Source organism: Rhea americana, unplaced genomic scaffold, assembly GCF_003343005.1.
Source record: "Rhea americana isolate MKP2758 unplaced genomic scaffold, rheAme1 scaffold_147, whole genome shotgun sequence".
Taxonomy (NCBI): Eukaryota; Metazoa; Chordata; class Aves; order Rheiformes; family Rheidae; genus Rhea; species Rhea americana.
In genome coordinates, this window is record NW_028185561.1 from 1,353,290 (window position 1) to 1,371,371 (window position 18,082).

General features: G+C 38.7%; 1 protein-coding gene across 1 annotated transcript in view; it reads right to left on the reverse strand.

Annotated features, from left to right (window-relative positions):
- Positions 1-7,103: 7,103 nt before the first annotated feature.
- Positions 7,104-18,082, reverse strand: part of SNAP91 (synaptosome associated protein 91) — a 75,708-nt gene continuing 64,729 nt past the window's right edge. The window contains exons 24-30 of the mRNA XM_085299202.1: positions 17,151-17,181; positions 15,819-15,930; positions 14,793-14,816; positions 12,576-12,659; positions 12,400-12,504; positions 9,832-9,932; positions 7,104-8,489 (exon numbers count right to left, since the gene is read on the reverse strand). Of these exons, the coding sequence (XP_085155328.1) occupies positions 9,840-9,932; positions 12,400-12,504; positions 12,576-12,659; positions 14,793-14,816; positions 15,819-15,930; positions 17,151-17,181 (449 nt within the window). The 3' untranslated portion in view covers positions 7,104-8,489; positions 9,832-9,839. The remainder of the gene's footprint in view (positions 8,490-9,831; positions 9,933-12,399; positions 12,505-12,575; positions 12,660-14,792; positions 14,817-15,818; positions 15,931-17,150; positions 17,182-18,082) is intronic.

Below are 18,082 nucleotides of genomic sequence, written 5' to 3' on the forward strand. Positions count from 1 at the left end.
GCACAGGCTGACCATAGACCAACAGCGCAGTTGTGCTGGGAAAAATGCAGATGCCACACTTGGATCTATAAATGGGAGCTGAGGTCATAAGCTATGAGGAATGCAGGTGTCATTTTTTGTGTGCCTGGTTTTGGATGCTGCACTTGAAGGGAGGCRAGGAGCAGTTGAAGAGAGTGCACGGAATAACAAGAGTGATCAGACATCTAGAAAACTTGACTATCAAGAAAAGGTTTAACAAACAAAGACTGCTTGGCATAAGGCAGAAGAATGATGATGGTAACTGTCTTCAAATACCATCTTTGCTGAAAAAAAAAAGAAAAAGGAAGGAAGCATGCCCATGGATAGAAGAAATGACAGTTCAAGGTGCAGCAATGAAGAATCAGGTGACAAGAACAGGAGCTTTCTCAAGGTGAAGGTGGTGACGCCGCGGAGCTGCGTTTGGAAGGGCTGGAGTGTCATGATTGAGGCAGGTCTTCAAGAAAAATCTGTTGGCAATCTGTTTTTGCTTTGGCTCAAGGGAACAGAGTAGATAGATCTTACATTTCCATGATTTCTATCTTATGATCTGGCCCAGCGCTTTTACCTGGAAGCTTCATGTTCTCTGCATGCAGGATCTTTGCAGCAGAGCTGCATCAAATTGCATTGCTCGTTTTTTTGTAGCAGAAAGCCAACTTTTAAGTGAAATAACCCACAAATACAAAAGTTCTGTGTAACCATGCACTAAACTGTTTTGGTCAAGAGAAAAATACTGTGTTTCACAAAATGGCCTGTCCCAAGACAGCATAGATTGAATCAGCTTAGCTTTCAGTTTGGCTAGAGGAAAATGATTTCATTCTAGTCACATCTCTCCATCTCTGACARATCTACCAAAATACCACACTTACCAGTTAAAGTCTCCAGCTCCTGTTTAGTTCAGTCTTAAATAACAAAGCCTGCCTGGCAAGCTGACCTGCCCAAGCAGAACACTGTTCTGGAATCTCTCCAGCTATTTTAAAAGGTCATTRAATGAGAGAAGAACGTCCACTGCAGGCTCTTCATGAAACTGTGCTGAACTATAATGCAAAAGGTTCACACACCTAAGACTASCTACTTCATTTTAAAATTTCCAGACTGATCCCTTGCAGTACTATGTTGTTGTAAGGGCTTTTCTTAAAATTTAAGTTAGGGCTACTCCTATGTGGGTCCCCAAAGGAGCAAAGGCACAGCAAATACAACACAGCAAGGGAAATCCCTCATGTCAAACCTGCAAAAAGCCCAACGTGTTGCTGGAACGCATTCTGGTGAATCGCTATGACCTCCAGTGCCTGCAATTTATGATACGTTAGCAAATTCTTTGAGGTACTTTTAAAAACTGTTAGAAACACAAACAACCCAAATCCAGCCCTCAACAGTTGTTGGCAATAAAAACAAGTTGTCTGAAAAATCTGCAAGCCAGACTAAATTGATAGAGTAGGATCAGGGTCAATCTTGATGATCAATCATGAAGGCAAGTGTCTGAAGAAGCAAAATAGTCTAAGAGATACAAAAGCTGCTATATTACAATAAGCATTAATCATCTTGGACAAAAATATTCCATCCTGGAATGACAAAATAGCGTTAATACTTTAACAGATTGCATTTGACTATACTGATTACAGATGTGCAAGACAACCCAAAAGCTAACGTTACATCTTACTAACCAAGAAAACAGTCTGGAAAGGTATGCTTTAAAAGTCCCAGAAAATAATTACCTCACTTAAGACTGACATGTAGGAGGAGAAATAACTTTACTTAATAATGCTTTAAAATAAGCAGTGTGCTGTGTATCACAGACCCACATGCACACATTACTTTTGTAATTGCTATTTATAATCCTAAACAATAGCCAAGCACTTACATAGACAAAGTAAAAATCTGCTTACTGTTGCAGAAATGTAATTTCTTTACATTATTTTGAAAGAGAACAGTATTTTTTCTATGGTCTCCTTGCTAATAATTGGGAATCAGCTCTATCTCTAATCCTCATGAGGACTGCGGCAAATGCATATGTGATTTCACCCGCATATTTTGGATTTTAAAACAAAGGGGAATTTTAGCAAAGACGGAGTAATTGATTATTAGTTGAATAACTAGCTTAACTGAACTTCAGATAAACTTAGGAGGATGCTTAAAAACAGCCCATGCACACAAACAGGACTGCTGCTGGGTGATACGTATGCAACTGGAGTTAGCGGAGCTCTTGTTTCAATTAAAAATTGGCTACAATAACTTGAACTCAGCCCTGCCTCGCTCCCTGTCTGGGACCGGAGCATGCTCTAGACAGCAGCACGTTTGAGCCATCCTTCAAGCATCTCAGCAGGTCAAATACTTTAAAAAGARAGGCAGACTTCCAGCACAACCTGCCTTGGAGCCAAGAGCTCCGTAAGCAGATTTTGCATGGCCAGATCTTCAAGGAAGTACAGCGGTAAGATAAGCAGCTTGCTTTTCACGGCTAGCGTTTTTGAAGCGAGAGCAGGAAARCGTCTCAGTTGTGCTGCTGCAAAGCTCACGAGAAGCAACACAGCCGGAGCTGCGACGCCGGTGACACGAGACCCAGGCAACGCGGCCAAGCCGCCACCGGCCGGGTGCCCCCAGTCTTTTAGCAGCACGGCTCACGTCCTGCAACGCACAGGACTGAGCAAAGCCTGGCCTGTGTGTTCATCCCTCCGCAGCAGGCTTGAAAGCAAACAGATGCGAAATATTGTAATGGTGGGGTGGAGGTGTGCTGGGAACGGGTGGTTTTAGCACGCTGCTGAAAACTCATGTTCCTCCCAGCACAAGGAGAGAAGAACATTCAAAGGCATTAACCCACAGAAAAACTAGGCAGCTACAATGCCTAAACATTCGATTCACCTATAAAAGTGGCAACACTGAAAGCTCGGAGGGGAAGAAGTCTTGCAAGCAAAAAAGATAGCTTGTGTCAAGGTTCAGAAAAGATCAGTAGACCCAAAACAGCGCTAATACCTGGGCCAGTATTTGTGTAGTGTAGCATGACTTCATTCATATAATATGCTACTCTTAATATTACTAATTTTCACCATTTTTAGCCAAAAATAATAGCCTTGCTAATCTACAAAACTTGATCTTTCCATCCTTAAAAAGAAGTGATCCATTCTGCTCCTTCATTTTTCAAAATAAAGCCAAGTTTTCAGGKGTTTGAAACTGCTCTTTAGGTCACCCAGAGACAGTGTGGGATTACTCCAATGAGGTCATACAGAATAATCACTAAAAACTTCCCCRGRACAGATTGATTGGGTACAATTATAGATATGTTACATACAAAAAGTTRAGTCTTCAAGACTAACCACAGAATTCAGCTTTTTCTACACTTSAGTATTTCAGAAGTCCAAGTTATTCATGTATAAACACACCAAGACACACAGTACAAATTACTACTWCTTTTAAAGCCTGGTAGCTGCTTGCACCCGCACCTTGTTCTTGCCTAACGGATTGCATTTTGTGCATATCTTAAGTTGCACGGCCGCTGCAGCGGCTCCTTCCCCAGCTCCCAAGCCCGGAGCCGCAGAGCCGCCCGCCCGTGGGGCCACCCTGTACCCTCACCCCTCAGTCACCTGCCCCCTCCATCTCTTATAAGCAATCTGCAGCCCGAAGATCACACAACCTGGCCCCCTCATTTCGGACTGAGAGTACGGACAGGGAATATGAGAGGGAGCAAGATGATATTCCTGAGAGAGCAGGGGAGGCCTGAGCCAACTACAGGGAAGCTCCCTTTCTTCTTGCTTTCAGAGTTTCCTAAAAACCACTCCAACCCTACGCAGAGATCCTTATCAGCCTCTGCAGTTATTTCACAGCTCATCAACAAACCTGTCTCCAACCACCAATCTCACTCTAAGGCTGACTCATCTTTCCACCCCTTCCAAGACCATTTTTCCTTGCATCTTTGCCTCTAAAAGGGGAGTTCACCATAGAGAACGTCCTCTGCTTAACATGTACCTTGAATGTATCTGCGGTTGCTCAGTGGTATGCAGTTTCAGCTTCCAGTAAGTAGAGCGGGTTAGTGTTTTGGAGAAACCTCTGAAAAAGCCTGAAACAGCCATCTTTCACGGACTGAGATAAACTGAGCAATCTCTTTTGTCCAATATGACTAGAAGGCAGCTGTATTTTAGAAATGTGTCAGGTTTCCCTTCAGTGACCACACTGAGAACGCTTGGAAGTAGGTGCTTCAGGCTGTTGCTGTGTGGTAGACATTCATCATACCCATCACTGCTTCTCCTACACAGCCACAGAAGAGGTTTACTCTACCTACTCCTGGCAGCRGATGTTTTCCCCAGCACCCCATTTCTTCATTCTTTTCTATTTCTGCTGCTTCTGCCCCATCACATTTGGTAACTTTTAACAAAAATAACTATTCTTACACCTATAATAGCATCTAAAGATGCCTTCTGCAACAGAACAAGCTTTAGACTTTTGCTATCCACATGATTTACACAGTTTACTTAAGTAGAARGGAAGAGGAGGGGATGCTTTAGGAGCCTGAAATCAGGAGTAGAGAAAAACAGCAGTGCTGGCTACTTTAAAATATGTATAACCCACTCTCAATTCCATCTCAAAAATTCTTAATTAGTCTCCTCATTAACACTTAGTGTCTGCCATGTCCTATATTGCTCACAGCACTATCAATACACAATACATGGGAAAAGGGGTTTTCTTTTAATAAAATTGCTGATAGAGTTCATGTTCTGGAAGAGATGGGCCAATAACTCAATGTATTATCTTTGTGTCACTGACACTTTCTACCACAGGAAGTTTTCATTTGCTTTTTCTAGGCTTTAAGAGTTTGTAGCTCTGCACTGCCATTGCTGGAACCTGCTTTTCATGAAGAATGAACTGCCGGAGCAGACAGCTCTTATTTTGGTGGGAGGGTTGCAGAAGGAAGATCGGGAACAAAGATTCACACCAAAAAGGCAAAGCTGTRTCAGCTATGACTACTGGCCATTTCATGAATGCTGTTATTTACCAGTAGTACCTCATATTACCAAATCTTCAACTGCATTTGAAAAGCAAACTAGTTTTCCTTTTCAACCAAGTAAAATGACTGATGAATTAATGGAGAAGATACACTGCTAACCTCCAAAATTCAAAAGATGAATCAGATCTGAAGAAAAACAAAGTTTTCCCTTTTGTTCAAGCCTCTGCAGTAAACTGAGTTGATGTTCTCCAGCTCTTTGCTACCCCCTAAGGCTCAGCTGCAAGATGCTCATGTGATGCCAGCTTCAAAGAAACTGCAGCAAAGCAGAGCAGTATGAACTCTGAAAAGGTTGGATCGGCTGGTTGAGACTTATCTTCCCCATGTGAAAAAGCATTTGGGAAGGAGAAACTCACTTTCTCCCACAGACGGGAGCCCTCACCTCCCTCCCTTGCTTTTTCCTATAGCTTATACTGAGAAGTGTTTAGCCATAGTAAGATGCAGATGCATTCATACTTGAATGACGCAGCTCAGAGGATAACAAGAACATGTTCTAATCTACATGCCAAGAGACAACTACTTGTTTTCCTTGCAAACCAGATTTTATAACTCTTTTTCTGATGGAAGGAACAAGAGTCATTTTTGTTTAGCCTTATACATCATACAGAGGAAATGTGCTGTTTTTACTTACCATGGTGCAAAAGCACCTTGCTCTTCCACCAAATTTGCTTTCTGTCCAAGCTTTCATTTCCTCACAACATATCAAACGCCATACACACTACACACTCGCACAAAACTGYGTGCCACGAGACCCTACAAGCCTGACAAGAACGACAGCTTTCCTCTTCTACAACCAGGGGTTGCAGACCTCAAAGCAGATACAGAAAGGCAACTGCTGCATGGGGAGAAGCGTACCTGGCAAAGAGAAAGATCTCATCACTGCGTTTTTTTTCTCTTGAAACATGTAACACTGTGTCCTGCATAAAACACTGAAGTTTGTTGCAGCAAGCATCTATTGGCTAAGTGCTTTAATTCTGCATCATCTTAATTAGAACAAAACACTAGTGAATTGATCTGACTGTACTCTTGGTTATGATCGTCTTCTGAAAATGCTCCTGATAGTARCTTTGAGTGAGAAAGCATGTAAAAGATGGGGTAAGTTTAGTGCTCCCTGCATTCATTTAACATAGTACAAAAGAAAGAAGAACAAAAAAAGGATCGACTAAACAGATGCTGAGAACACTGTGAGCCTTTCTGGATGTGCTTTTGAGAATTTGATCAGGTCTTAGAGCCCTTGAATAGCGAGAAACAAAACCAGAGAAATCTGCTGAGAAAGTGTCGGCTTAGCCTTAGCCCAGAACAACCTGGCTCAACAGGGTACTCACCCCAAGGTTAAATGTGCATAAAATCAACTTTTCAAAGGCCAAACTTGATAGATTCAAAATATCATTGTAGCAGCAAATAAAAAAACCAAAACAACACAAAACAAACAACCTCACTACCACCACCAAACCGCTCTTAAGCGATGGCACTCTCCTACTGGTTCAGTTCAAAATTCAGAGCTGATTAGAGAGAGCAATCCAGTTTCAGTACTTTGTAGTTTATGCAGTGCTTCAAAGCAACTCTTGGTGTGCATCACTGCTTCATCACTTCACTTTTAAGATACCAAGAAAGTCTTCTGCAGTCACCTAGCATCAGAAAGACTTTAAAGTAGCTAAACTACAGGAAACATTTTCTCCTTTCTTCATGCTGCCATAAAATGTAATTCCTATAGGAACTTAGCTGTCCTAGCTCTCAATAAAAATCCCTAAGAGGAAGGAAATCAGGATGAGTACTGTAAGCTCTTTCACAACTATAATTAATCCAGTACTACTCTAGTTTAAGCAGTAGCTTTAATAAGACCTTATGAAGCATTACAGGCCACACTAGAGAATTCTCCTCTCATTCTCTCTACTTCACTTGCTCATGGCTTTGTACTTAGTTGGACTTTGCATAATTCTTTCCTGCACTTCTCAAAGACCAGCAAAAAAAGGTGGCAGCAGACTCAGCAACCTTAGTGTTAGGACCTATGCACTCCCCAGCTCTTGCAGAGTGCGTTACTGTACTCAACATCTGAATGATCATGAAACCAGCAACAAGACATTTACTTTCATCAAGGTGTTTATTGCATCTCAGAGGGCACACATGCACTGGGGTTTTTGTTTTTTGTTTTTTTGAACTGAAATACAAAGAAGAGCCATTTTGAAATTAGCTTTTTATAGAACTTTCCCATTACAGTGTATGTTATCCCCACAGCAAATTCAGATACAACCACTTTTAATGGTACCATACATTGATTAAATAGTTAATTTGAAAGACTTGAGGTGAACATCTTTCCAACCCAATATGCTTTTACAGAGAACTGCCAAGCCACTTGTAACACTGATCAACAGTGACCTCATTTAAGAGTCAAGATCTTAAGCCAAGCCATCAGCAGAAACAGTATGAGAACAAACTAAAAATTAAAGAAACACATTATGTACAGTAAAGGGCATGGTTCTCTGGATCAGAATTAAATCTAATCACCAATTGTACAAAAGCTACTCACAGCGCATTTGAGGAAATGGATAAAACACTAGTCTAAGGCATACACAGGTAAGCACTAAATTAAGAGATGTACATAAGAACTAAACAGAGATGAATAACACCACTTGTAATGTTTTGACTACAGATATACCAAAGAGTGCTCTCATGTTTGAAATCCCTTAATGCCAGCACAACTATGGTTGCTTTTTTCAACTACATGGAGAGAAACTGACCCTTTACTTATTTTCAGTGCATTTAGCAAGAATTGATAAATATGCCAATTAAAAAAAAAATTAAATAATTAAAATATATTTTAAAATAAAGCCAGCAATAAATATGGTATTCTTTCAGATATGATTTTTCATTCTTGGTAAATCATTGAAAGTATGTTATGGAAGTTTACCTTTATATTACTTTAAATTATCTTAACATATACAGTGCCACAAAAATAAAACATTTTTTCACGACAATTGAAATTCCTGTGATTGGAAAAAAAAGTGTATTCCACACAATTTCATAAGTGTTTTCCTTACTATCTGGTATTATCACACTATATTTTGTAATAGATAAAGGAGAAATTGAGTCTTAGGGAAGTTTTAGGTGTCCTTGAAAAGTTATATACATTGAAACCTTCAAAAAACACAGACATCGCTCCAAATGGCTCACCAAACAACAGCTGCATAATCTTCCCCCATGGGATAGGTTCAGAAAAGCACTAGAAGGCATCAGAAACATACATCCATTGTTTAAATTGTAAAACACAAATAACCCAAGTACACAAATTTAGAGAGAGTAGGGATAACAGCTAAGGTAGTACACATTCCTAATGTTCACTTTCACAGCTGTGCTACACGTTTCGGGAGTAAGAGAAAGTCTGAATAAGCGCTGGGTTTGGTACTGGTGGCTCACTTTGAAACGCTGAGCATCAATTTGTAGACTCCAAACTCACATTTTTATTGTCCAGTCAGAAAAACTGCAGCTGTGAAAACAGAAAAACATTACTTGAAAACCAAAATATCCAATCAGATAAAACTTCTCCTAGAAGGAGGAATCAAATATTCTCTCCATTGTAGACCTCAAAGCAGTTATGAATCACTACTGAAGCAGCAGTCTTCGCAGATAGTTATGATTCTGCCTGCCATGAATCCAAGCTGAAAGCAGTGAGTTCAGCAATGAAGTGCACCTCCACTCCTGGAAAGCTCCACAAAGCCCTAGGTACAGTCCCCTCCTTCACTGAGATCTGGAAGAGGGAAAATGGAACCGGGTGGTGTCTACTAAGATTAGCTTGATCTCATCCACTGCTGCTAACTCTAGTATAGAGGAAACTTAGAACAAATCCTAATTTTAAGCTACAGAAAGGGGACTTCCAAAGCAGCTCTTAAGGATATACGATTATTGTCCTCTCCTTACCTGGCAAGTTATTCTAGTCTTAGTTTTAAATGTCTATCTTTTTTTCTGCATTTTTTTTAATTTGCAGACATGTTCAATCTGACATTTCTGCCTAGCCCTCCTCAAGCTTTTCTCCAAACCCTCATGGTAACACTTCTGCCTCTTCCCTGCCCTCTCCTTACATACTACAGTACCCTTTTTCTGATTCTCCTCCATTTTTCATTTTATCTAGTCCTTCCCTGCTCCTTTCTTGTTGTTCTTGCATGGCATTGCTCAGCAGCATTCATGCCTCAGCATTCAGAAAAGCAGTGTCTTGAAAACTGTAAGGCTGGGGAGGACATGAGGCTGGAAGCAGTAAGAGATTCAGGCAACCTTCCCTTGATGCTGAGGATATGTCAGTTTTTCTCTTTTAACCTCTCCCTGCTCCATACACCCATCATAMAACACCTGTTTCCACACACACAGAAGACTAGATTAATGTTTATGATCTATCACAATCTAAAGAAAGTTCTCATGAACAATATACAGCTACTCGGAACAAGACAGAACATAGCTTTTCAGTATGTTTTTTTTCCCCCAGCATTTGTAATCTGTTATGATCCTACTTGCTTCAAGATTAGTTTTGGGGAAAGAAAACATACAAACAAGAACCCTTGTATTGAACACGACAAACCTGAAGATAACTTTTCTAGTCAGTCACTTCAGCCAAAAAGTTGCTAAAGTCAAACTTTCAGGTTAAAACAAAATGGTAGATAGGCAATTCAGCTTTCTGTTCAAGGCTCCACATTAGTAGTACATGTTTCTACCCATCCCTGAAGCTACAAATTCACTTTAAAATATATATTTAACATTTAATCTAYTAGACTCATCAATATCTGTGTGCCAGATACATACTACAGTGCAACATGCTTAGCCAGGCAGTCACAGAATACCTTATTGTTTACAAGAAATCCTTGATGTTAAGATCCGCTAATGGGTCCTTTGTTGGAGGTTTCTTGGGACTCTGAGTAGCAGGAGTTGGGCTTGGAGAAAGCTAACAGACGCCAGCCAGGAAGGCAGAAAAAAGAAAGCAGACAAGGATATACAAGCATTAGGTAAGTGTAGCAGGTACACAGGCAAGTGCATTGCAAGCAAAGTTGTGAATTGTCTATTAAGTTTAGCGTGTTGCCATTTTGCTCAAGCATTGCCTAAATTCCATCCCTACTACAGAATTCACAATGTTTGGCTGATATAATGGACAAGGATTCAGACACTGAGTATTCTAGTTAGTGTAGCTTTAAATCACTCTCTCCTTGTGAGACAGAAAGATGTTAGAATCATCAACCCAGAAAGAAGTTAAGCAATTGTTATATGCTAAATATCACGGTTAAAAACAAGCAAGTGCCTGCTGCAGAGTACATCTGAGAATCCCTGCCATTGGCAATTAAATGCAAATTGTTCTATACTAGTAGTGAGAAAGAAAAAAAAAAAAAGATTGTACTGTAGACTTGACTATTAAACTTCATTCCATCTTGTTTAGGTAAAAAAAAAAAAAAAAAAAAGAAAGAAAGAAAGAAAGAAAGAAATCAAATAATCAGTAGAAAGTGGCCGTTTTTCAAGTTCCATGCAACTCCTTTCACTATGGACCCAAATATGTTTTCCCTTTCCTGTCCTTATCCTCCCCTCACTCAGGGCACTAGAGATCTCATGCTCTCTTAGGTATTTCATATGTAGCCCTAGCACCTTGATGACTACCCCCCTTCTCCAAGAAAAAAATTATTTCTTTGTGTCTTCCATAATCCTGTTCTTGATACTCTCTGAAATGAAAAGCCTATTTAAGGTGTTAGGAAAAGTAAAATCATCTGTCTACATATGTATCTACATATGAAATGCAGAGCTCTAACAMCTATAACCCAACTACTCACTCAAAAAATTTCAAGTCCTTGATACTTCTACAAAGCAAACCCAGAGACATTTAAATGAGAGTGTGTTTCCTTATCTAAAGGGTATAGTTGACTACAGAGTTTGTCCATCTGACCTAATATTTGCAAAAATGGGAAGCAGATTGGTTTTGAGTGTTAAAAAATAGAATTAAGAGCCATGGCATCAGCTTCTGTCTCTCATTATTTCAAAGTCAAGAAGGACTTCTGACTAGCGCAGAAGCAAGATACACTATAGGCAAGCATTCTCTGCCCCTCCCTCCAGAGACATTTTCTATGCCTTTCCTATTCAATGCTATAATAAAATAATAGCTAGTTTCCTGGTTATTAGCTTGTTGTGTAATGACCACGGTGATCAAATAGTCACCACAACCTGCTCTTGAAGATTAGCCTAAATTGCATTTTTTATTTTTTTAAAAATCCATTTAGTGCAATTGTCCTTAATCAGGTGCCAAGTTGAGCATTAGAGGCAGGAATGCTCAGATACCGCTTGAAGTCTGCTGTGATTGTACTCTTCATTGCAGCAACATGGTAGGAAGGCAGCTGTGCTGAGTTGCATGATATGGACCAGACAGCAGACAGACAGTTGTCTAAGTGGCATAAGCAATGTGCTAATACTAAAGAAGTTTACTACTTTGTGTTGGTAGCTGGAGACCACTCTGCAGTCCTTTACCATTTTCTACTTCTTGAATGGCAATGATCTTTACAGACTAATTTGTTCTGCTTTGAAGCATCACTACATGCAAACCTGCAGAAAAATATCCAGAGTTAACTTCTATGTAAGCTAAGTCTGCCTTAGGCAGAATTGCTGCTAAGCAAAGACTTCYTCATGTAATGAACAGGGAACTCATTGTGTATAGCAACTATTACAGGATTCTTATGCACAGAAATTTATGCTAAAGATTCTACATCTGCCAACTTACAGAACCAAACCTGAGTTTTTAATTATCATGCTAGTTCTTTAGAAACAGGCTTGATTTAGCGAACTTTCTGTTTTAAGTAGCCAAAATTGTGTCTCCTTTGGTTCTACAAATGTGATTGTCACAAAGTCAGACTATGTGAATGTACTTTATATACATGAAAAATGAAGCTGTGCCATCTATCTACCACTTACAGAAGAACACAGTGATTGAAAATTAAGACTAATGTGTATTTGCTTTCCTCCACATTAGGTATGCTAGAAGAAATAAATTTCACTTGGCAGAATTTGAAACGGCACATTACAGTGAGAAATGTATCTTAAAAGTAGTTAGATGTGAGAGACTTTTCAAACCTATTCTTTCACTGGTCTCATATAAGGCAATTGAAAAAAATTAAAGGTGTTTGATGTGACCTGCTGGAGGTCAGGCAGAGAATGTCACTGAAACACTGTAAAGTTCTCACTGAGTTTGTCACCAAAATCAAAAGCACTTCAACATACTGCCTCTTCACTTGACTGTCATCTTCCTTGGTCACAGCTGGTACCATAAAAAAATCTCATTTGCAGATCTACAACTAGAATCAAACTGAGATATTGAATACAAAAGCCACTTTCTAGGGAAACAGAGAGTAGTAAAACATGCATCTAACAGTAAAACTCACCTGTACACCTGGGCCAGCAGCAGCTCCGAATGGTGGCCTCATCATAGGCTGCCCATACATAACTGGCTGCTGGGGCATCATGGGTACACCTGCTCCTGCTGGGGGCTGCAAATTAAAAATAATGTGAGTAGGTTTCCAGATGAAGAAGGGAAAGCAGTGTAAGAAAGATAACTCACCATCCCAAATGCTGCTCCTGGCTGTGGAACAGGTGGAGTACCTCCTGTGGCAGGAACAGCACTTGCTGGAGGCACAGTTCCTGTCTAAAATAAAATGCAAGAATTTCTATAACATCAAATATTTGGAAACCACAAGGTGTCGCTAACAGTCTCAAGCTGTTCTAGAAAGTAGCACTGTTATGTAGTATGTAATACCTAACCTCAAACCCACAATGCTACTGCAGAATGAGTTGAATGACTGTTGAACAACTGTTTTGACCAATGTTTAGTTTATTTTGTCATAAGAAAGCTAGGGTAACAGACTCAGTTGTCTTCAGGAATGGAGTCCATTTGCAGAAAAATGAAAAACTCAAAATGAGAGCAAAAATATTTTCTTCCTCCTTCTGTAGCACAGTATAACAGAGCCCACTGACCTTATAACTGATAGCAAATATGCTAGTGCGCTTATAGTATTGTATTTTACTAAGAGCTATAGAATTATGCCTAGCTTAAGCAGAGTGTAAAGTTAAATAAGAGAAATAATTGCTATAGTAATTAGTTTCAGATAGAAATTAATTATTATTTTTATGCAGTCACATTCATTTAACTGTACCTCGCTCACACACTTAAGCCACAGTTACAATCACTACGTGCTTTAGTCAAAGAGAGTTAAGCTCATTTTAACTTCTTACACAATGGCTTCTCATTCAAGTAACATATTGCAGACAAGAAAAATGATTTTCCACTAAGATGCAGGAAGAGAGAACAGATAAAAACAGGGCACCTTTGAACATGGCCACCCCACTTATCTAGTAGGACTTATACATCATGTCTTTTGGGTCTCTTGTCTGTCATTTCCCACGCAGAGTCTTCCTATGGGCTTGAAAGCACTGAAGTCTCTCTCTTTCACGGAATTATATTGAACGCAAATAGTATTTAAACTGTAATAGCTCTAAAGAGAGGCAGGAAGCACTCAAGAAAATAATCCTAATACCATTTAGAAATCCTTAAGAACCTCATTGTTGCTATTGTGTGTCCTAAATAAGTATACTGGTACAATTCTCAAGGTATTGCAGAAGTTGTAAGGTCTTGCCTGAGCCTTAAGCTCCTTACTGTATACCTGGGGTCAGTTATATCCCATCCACGCTTGGTGAATAGTTACAGTATTTTTCAGTTCAAAGCAGAAGTGCACCTCTGGAGGTATGCAGCATGACTAGAGTCCACTTCTGTAAACTTTGTATTTAGCGCCCTTGTTTGGTCCTTGCTTCCAAGCCAAAATAGGCCATTTTTTTTCAGATTCATGCAACTAATCAAGATAGCCTGTTTGAGATTTACTGGACAGCATGCACCCTACAGATTCTGACCAATTATTATCAAACTCTTTACCGGTCAAAGCTTAACAGGTAGTATTTTCATTTGTTCCCATATTAAAACTAACATCTGGACACTCAGATATGGAAAGCAAGAAATGGAAAGACTTGACTTAGTGACATCAGAAGAGCATCCTAAACTAATCTGACTGCAGCCAAATGAGAAAGTCTTAGTTCTAAATTCAGTTAGGCAGATGCCAAAAAGAACGGCCCCATGAACTGAATCTGCTTTTGCTTCAAGATACTAGAGTCACTTGAGGAGACAGGATCTCACAAAATTTTGCTCTGCTTTTAATCCAGAAGGTAGGTGAGAAGGGTGAAGATGAAGGGAAGATGTGACCAAAGCTTAAGTGGCTCAGGTTCAGACTTCAGCAGTGATGGGAAGAAAGGCTTCATTGCAATCTCTGTATTTGGTTTTCCCTGTGGTCTACTATTCTCTGGTTTCAAAAAGACCTAAGTACATGGATTTATAAGCAAAACATAGTATCCATGCTTCATGAAATGCTATCCCTCTACCCAGCTTTCCAGAAAGGCCAGTCACTCAGATGGTAAAACCACTACCAAACTGAATCAGTATTAGAGAAGTTAGAAAATCTGCATAGTAAAAGTCACCAGATTCTTCACATTGAAGCAGAACAGTGATATTCTGAAGCCATTGTTTTCAAACTTATAGCACAGAAATGGTTAATCATTATATACTGTCACATTCAATCCATTGCCTGAGAGTGCCGCTGGACAGATTTGTGAAAACAGCCATACTAGGTAGTTTCTAGCTAGTTTTAAGCCAGCTGTAACAACTGCAAAGCATGTGAGGCGCTGTTAGTATCTTCATGTTTAGTAAGTATAAGGGATCAAAAAATTCACTTACATAGTACAGTATTGCCCAACCTTTCTATTAAGAAAAAAAAGTTGACATTACAACTAATACATTCAATAAAGTAACAAGTTCAGTGAATTTGTGAATCTACCATAAAATTAAGAAATAAGCTGGACCATGCTTAAAGTTATATTAATGTTCAGTTCTGGTAGTAGGGAACTGAGGGTCTGCTCCCTCTTGATAGTCTCCCTCCCTTCTGTTTGCAACCCCTCACCCCCACCCAGCTTTTATTTATTTACTTTTTAAACAAAGACCTTGCTACTTTTATGAGGTATGAGCTTTCTTCATATTAATATTGCAGCTTACCCATGATCAGTTTTTTCTTGTGCCAAATTTATATTTTAAGCTCAATTGAACTCCCGTCTTTCCCCCAGTCAGGGCCTTCTGAGGTGTTTTATAGGGCAATCTTAACCTTTCCATAAGACTGTTTTGCTGGGCTAAACAAACAACACTTTTCTAAGCTAACACCCAATCATCTCAATAGTCCAAATACTGTGTGCTTTTTTGATCTACTGTGTTCAGAAAACGTTGAATGAGGAATAAACCTGAAAAATGTTTTCTCTCACCCCAGTACTTCAGCTTCATAAAATTACCCTTCTTTCTGGGCAGTCTACCCGGACCTAATCAAGATCTATACTGCTAGCTACATACTTTTCTTTTTTAATATCTACTGATAGTAAGTATACATGTAGAGTCGTATCTTGACATGTAGGTTACTGTATTTTTGTTGACCTGAACTCAGTGATTTAGTTATGCCAGCTCTAGATCTGGTGTTAAAAATTTGACTTGAAACAATCACATTATTTATACTCATATAAATAATAATTAGTAAATAATTATATATAATACCATTTATAAAAGATCTTAATAATTATTTATACTCATATAAATAATCACATTATTTATACTTTATAAGCAAACTCATTAGCAGAAACGGACACAGTAACAAGTATGTCTATGCTTGCATGGTCTCAGAAAACAGTAAGGTTTCAATACCAGTCTGGATGAAGTACCTACCAATGGACCACTTGGGACACCACCAGTCGACCACGTTGCAGGTGCTACTTTTGGCTGCCAGTTGGCTCCTCCTGTTAATTTTTTCTCTCCAGCGTTCCACTGAAGGTCTCCCCTAATAGAGAGCATCAGAGATAGAGCTGTTCTTTACATATCTTCACAGTAAAAAGGAAAACCAATTACAATGAACATTAACATTAAGCATTAAGTTACATTAGTTTATGGTATATACAGTTTAAGTTATTAACAGAAAGATGTATTTTTAGTATCACTCAGTTTCAAGGGTTGTTAGCTGTAGACACCACTACACTCTACACCGAAGCCAGTTATATGGTCATGGCCTTTGTGGTGAGAATAAAGGAGAAGGGTTGCTTAGCATTGACTGAAGGCAATATATTATTGCATATACCCTTGCAAAGTAGAAAGGACTGCTACAGCCTATTCTACTGGGACCAGGCAGTAGAGCTGCCTGCTAGAAGTCTTTGAATGCACACTTCATTGCTGGAAATCTTGTTCAGACAGCTGAAGGAGGAAAGCATTCAGTCTGAAAAAAGTTCACACATACAAGAGAAACAAATCAGTCAGAGAATAAAAAGAGTGTTTCCAAGTCAGGTTTTGCTAGAGGTGCTCTATTGTGAGTAAGCTATGGAGACTGTAGAAAGGTAAATTTTGGAGATAAACTTCATGATGTGTTTACATATATCCCTCCTATTACCTCCACAGACACACAACACATTTTGAAGTGCACACTTCATAAACAGGTCTTGTACACAGAGGAGGACTCAGTGCTGAAGTAAGCAATCAGATTAAAAAGATACATTCAAAAAGGAATAGAATATTATAAATACTAAAAAAAAATTATTTTATTGCATGGAATGAACTTTTCTATTTTAAAAGTTTTCCAATACCTACACGATAAGCACATAAAAAGCCATAAAAAGATAAACTGAACTATTACTATTAGCCTAGTTAACTCAGGAGAGCTATGCAATATCATCTGGACTATTATTTCCTTTTATGTTGTCTGGGAACCAACCTTCCAAAATGATGGCAGTGATTTACAGAAATGTAAGACTTAGGTTAAAGCTGGCAAATTTAAAAGCTGTGTCAGGAAGAACACACCTTCATTATTCTTTTTCTAGAATTTTTCTGAATCTGTTTTTTTTGGGGGGAAAAGTGTACTGGCACTTGTCCAATTAATTCTTTTAAACACTGATGGATATATAAGATGATAAAGCTGCTGCTGCTAAGATGACAAAAGTTGAAAATCTTTTTTTTTAAAAAAAAAAAAAACAAAAAAAACACACACAAAACAAAAAACAAAGCTACACCTACTTCTTTGAAGTGGTACCAGAAATTCCAAGATCTGAAAAAAAGAAGAAAAAAGAGGAAAAGGGGGGTCATGTTTAGTAAATTAAAGCATATCAAAGTAATAGCTCATATTTCATTGTTTATATATAACAGTAAAATAAAAGTTTTCATCATCTTTATTTAGATAGCTTCAAGGCATTGGCTCTATACCTTCTTTAGGACAAACTTTTCAGGAACCTGGTGATTATCTCATACTTGAGAAAGCCATTTTTTTTCCTCCACAAGAAAACCAAGGTGCAAAATGCTAAGTTATTTAAGAGCATCAATAACCATTTATCCCAAGTGACAATACTAGTTTTTTTGTTCTTCCTCTTCCACGCTGAAATTAAAAGTTATTTTAAACATACAGATAAACCTGAAAGTTACCTTAAAATTCTGCACTCTTTTACGTAATCTATAATGCATGGACACTCTTAAGTAGTTTCCTTAATTATTCTCTGGAAAAAGTTTTAAGCAATACTCTTCTCATGCAATCAGTATAAATCCTGCAAGCCAAGAATTGCTAAGTTCCACTATTATTTTCACCTCCAAATTTGGATATATCAACTGTCTTGCAGAAGCGGTTTCAAGCGATTAAGCATTAGAATCTTCTTTACTTCTACACATGGCACATGGTAGTTTTTCCCCAACAGAAGAGTGTGCATCTTAATGATCAGTTATACATTTGCTGTGTTTTGCTTACTTATAGTAACATAAAAAGCATTCTACTCACACAGCCTTCCAAAGTACAACTTTAATATTATTATATCTTAGCCTAGGCAGTCCTTCGTGAACATTAGGTTTGTATAGCAGCTGGTGCTACTGATCTGTAATTATAGTTATAAAGACTCTAGCACTCTTCCTGCTACAGGTAAGAGGCTGTTTCTTCTTTTATTGGTTTTTTTTTTTTTTTTTTT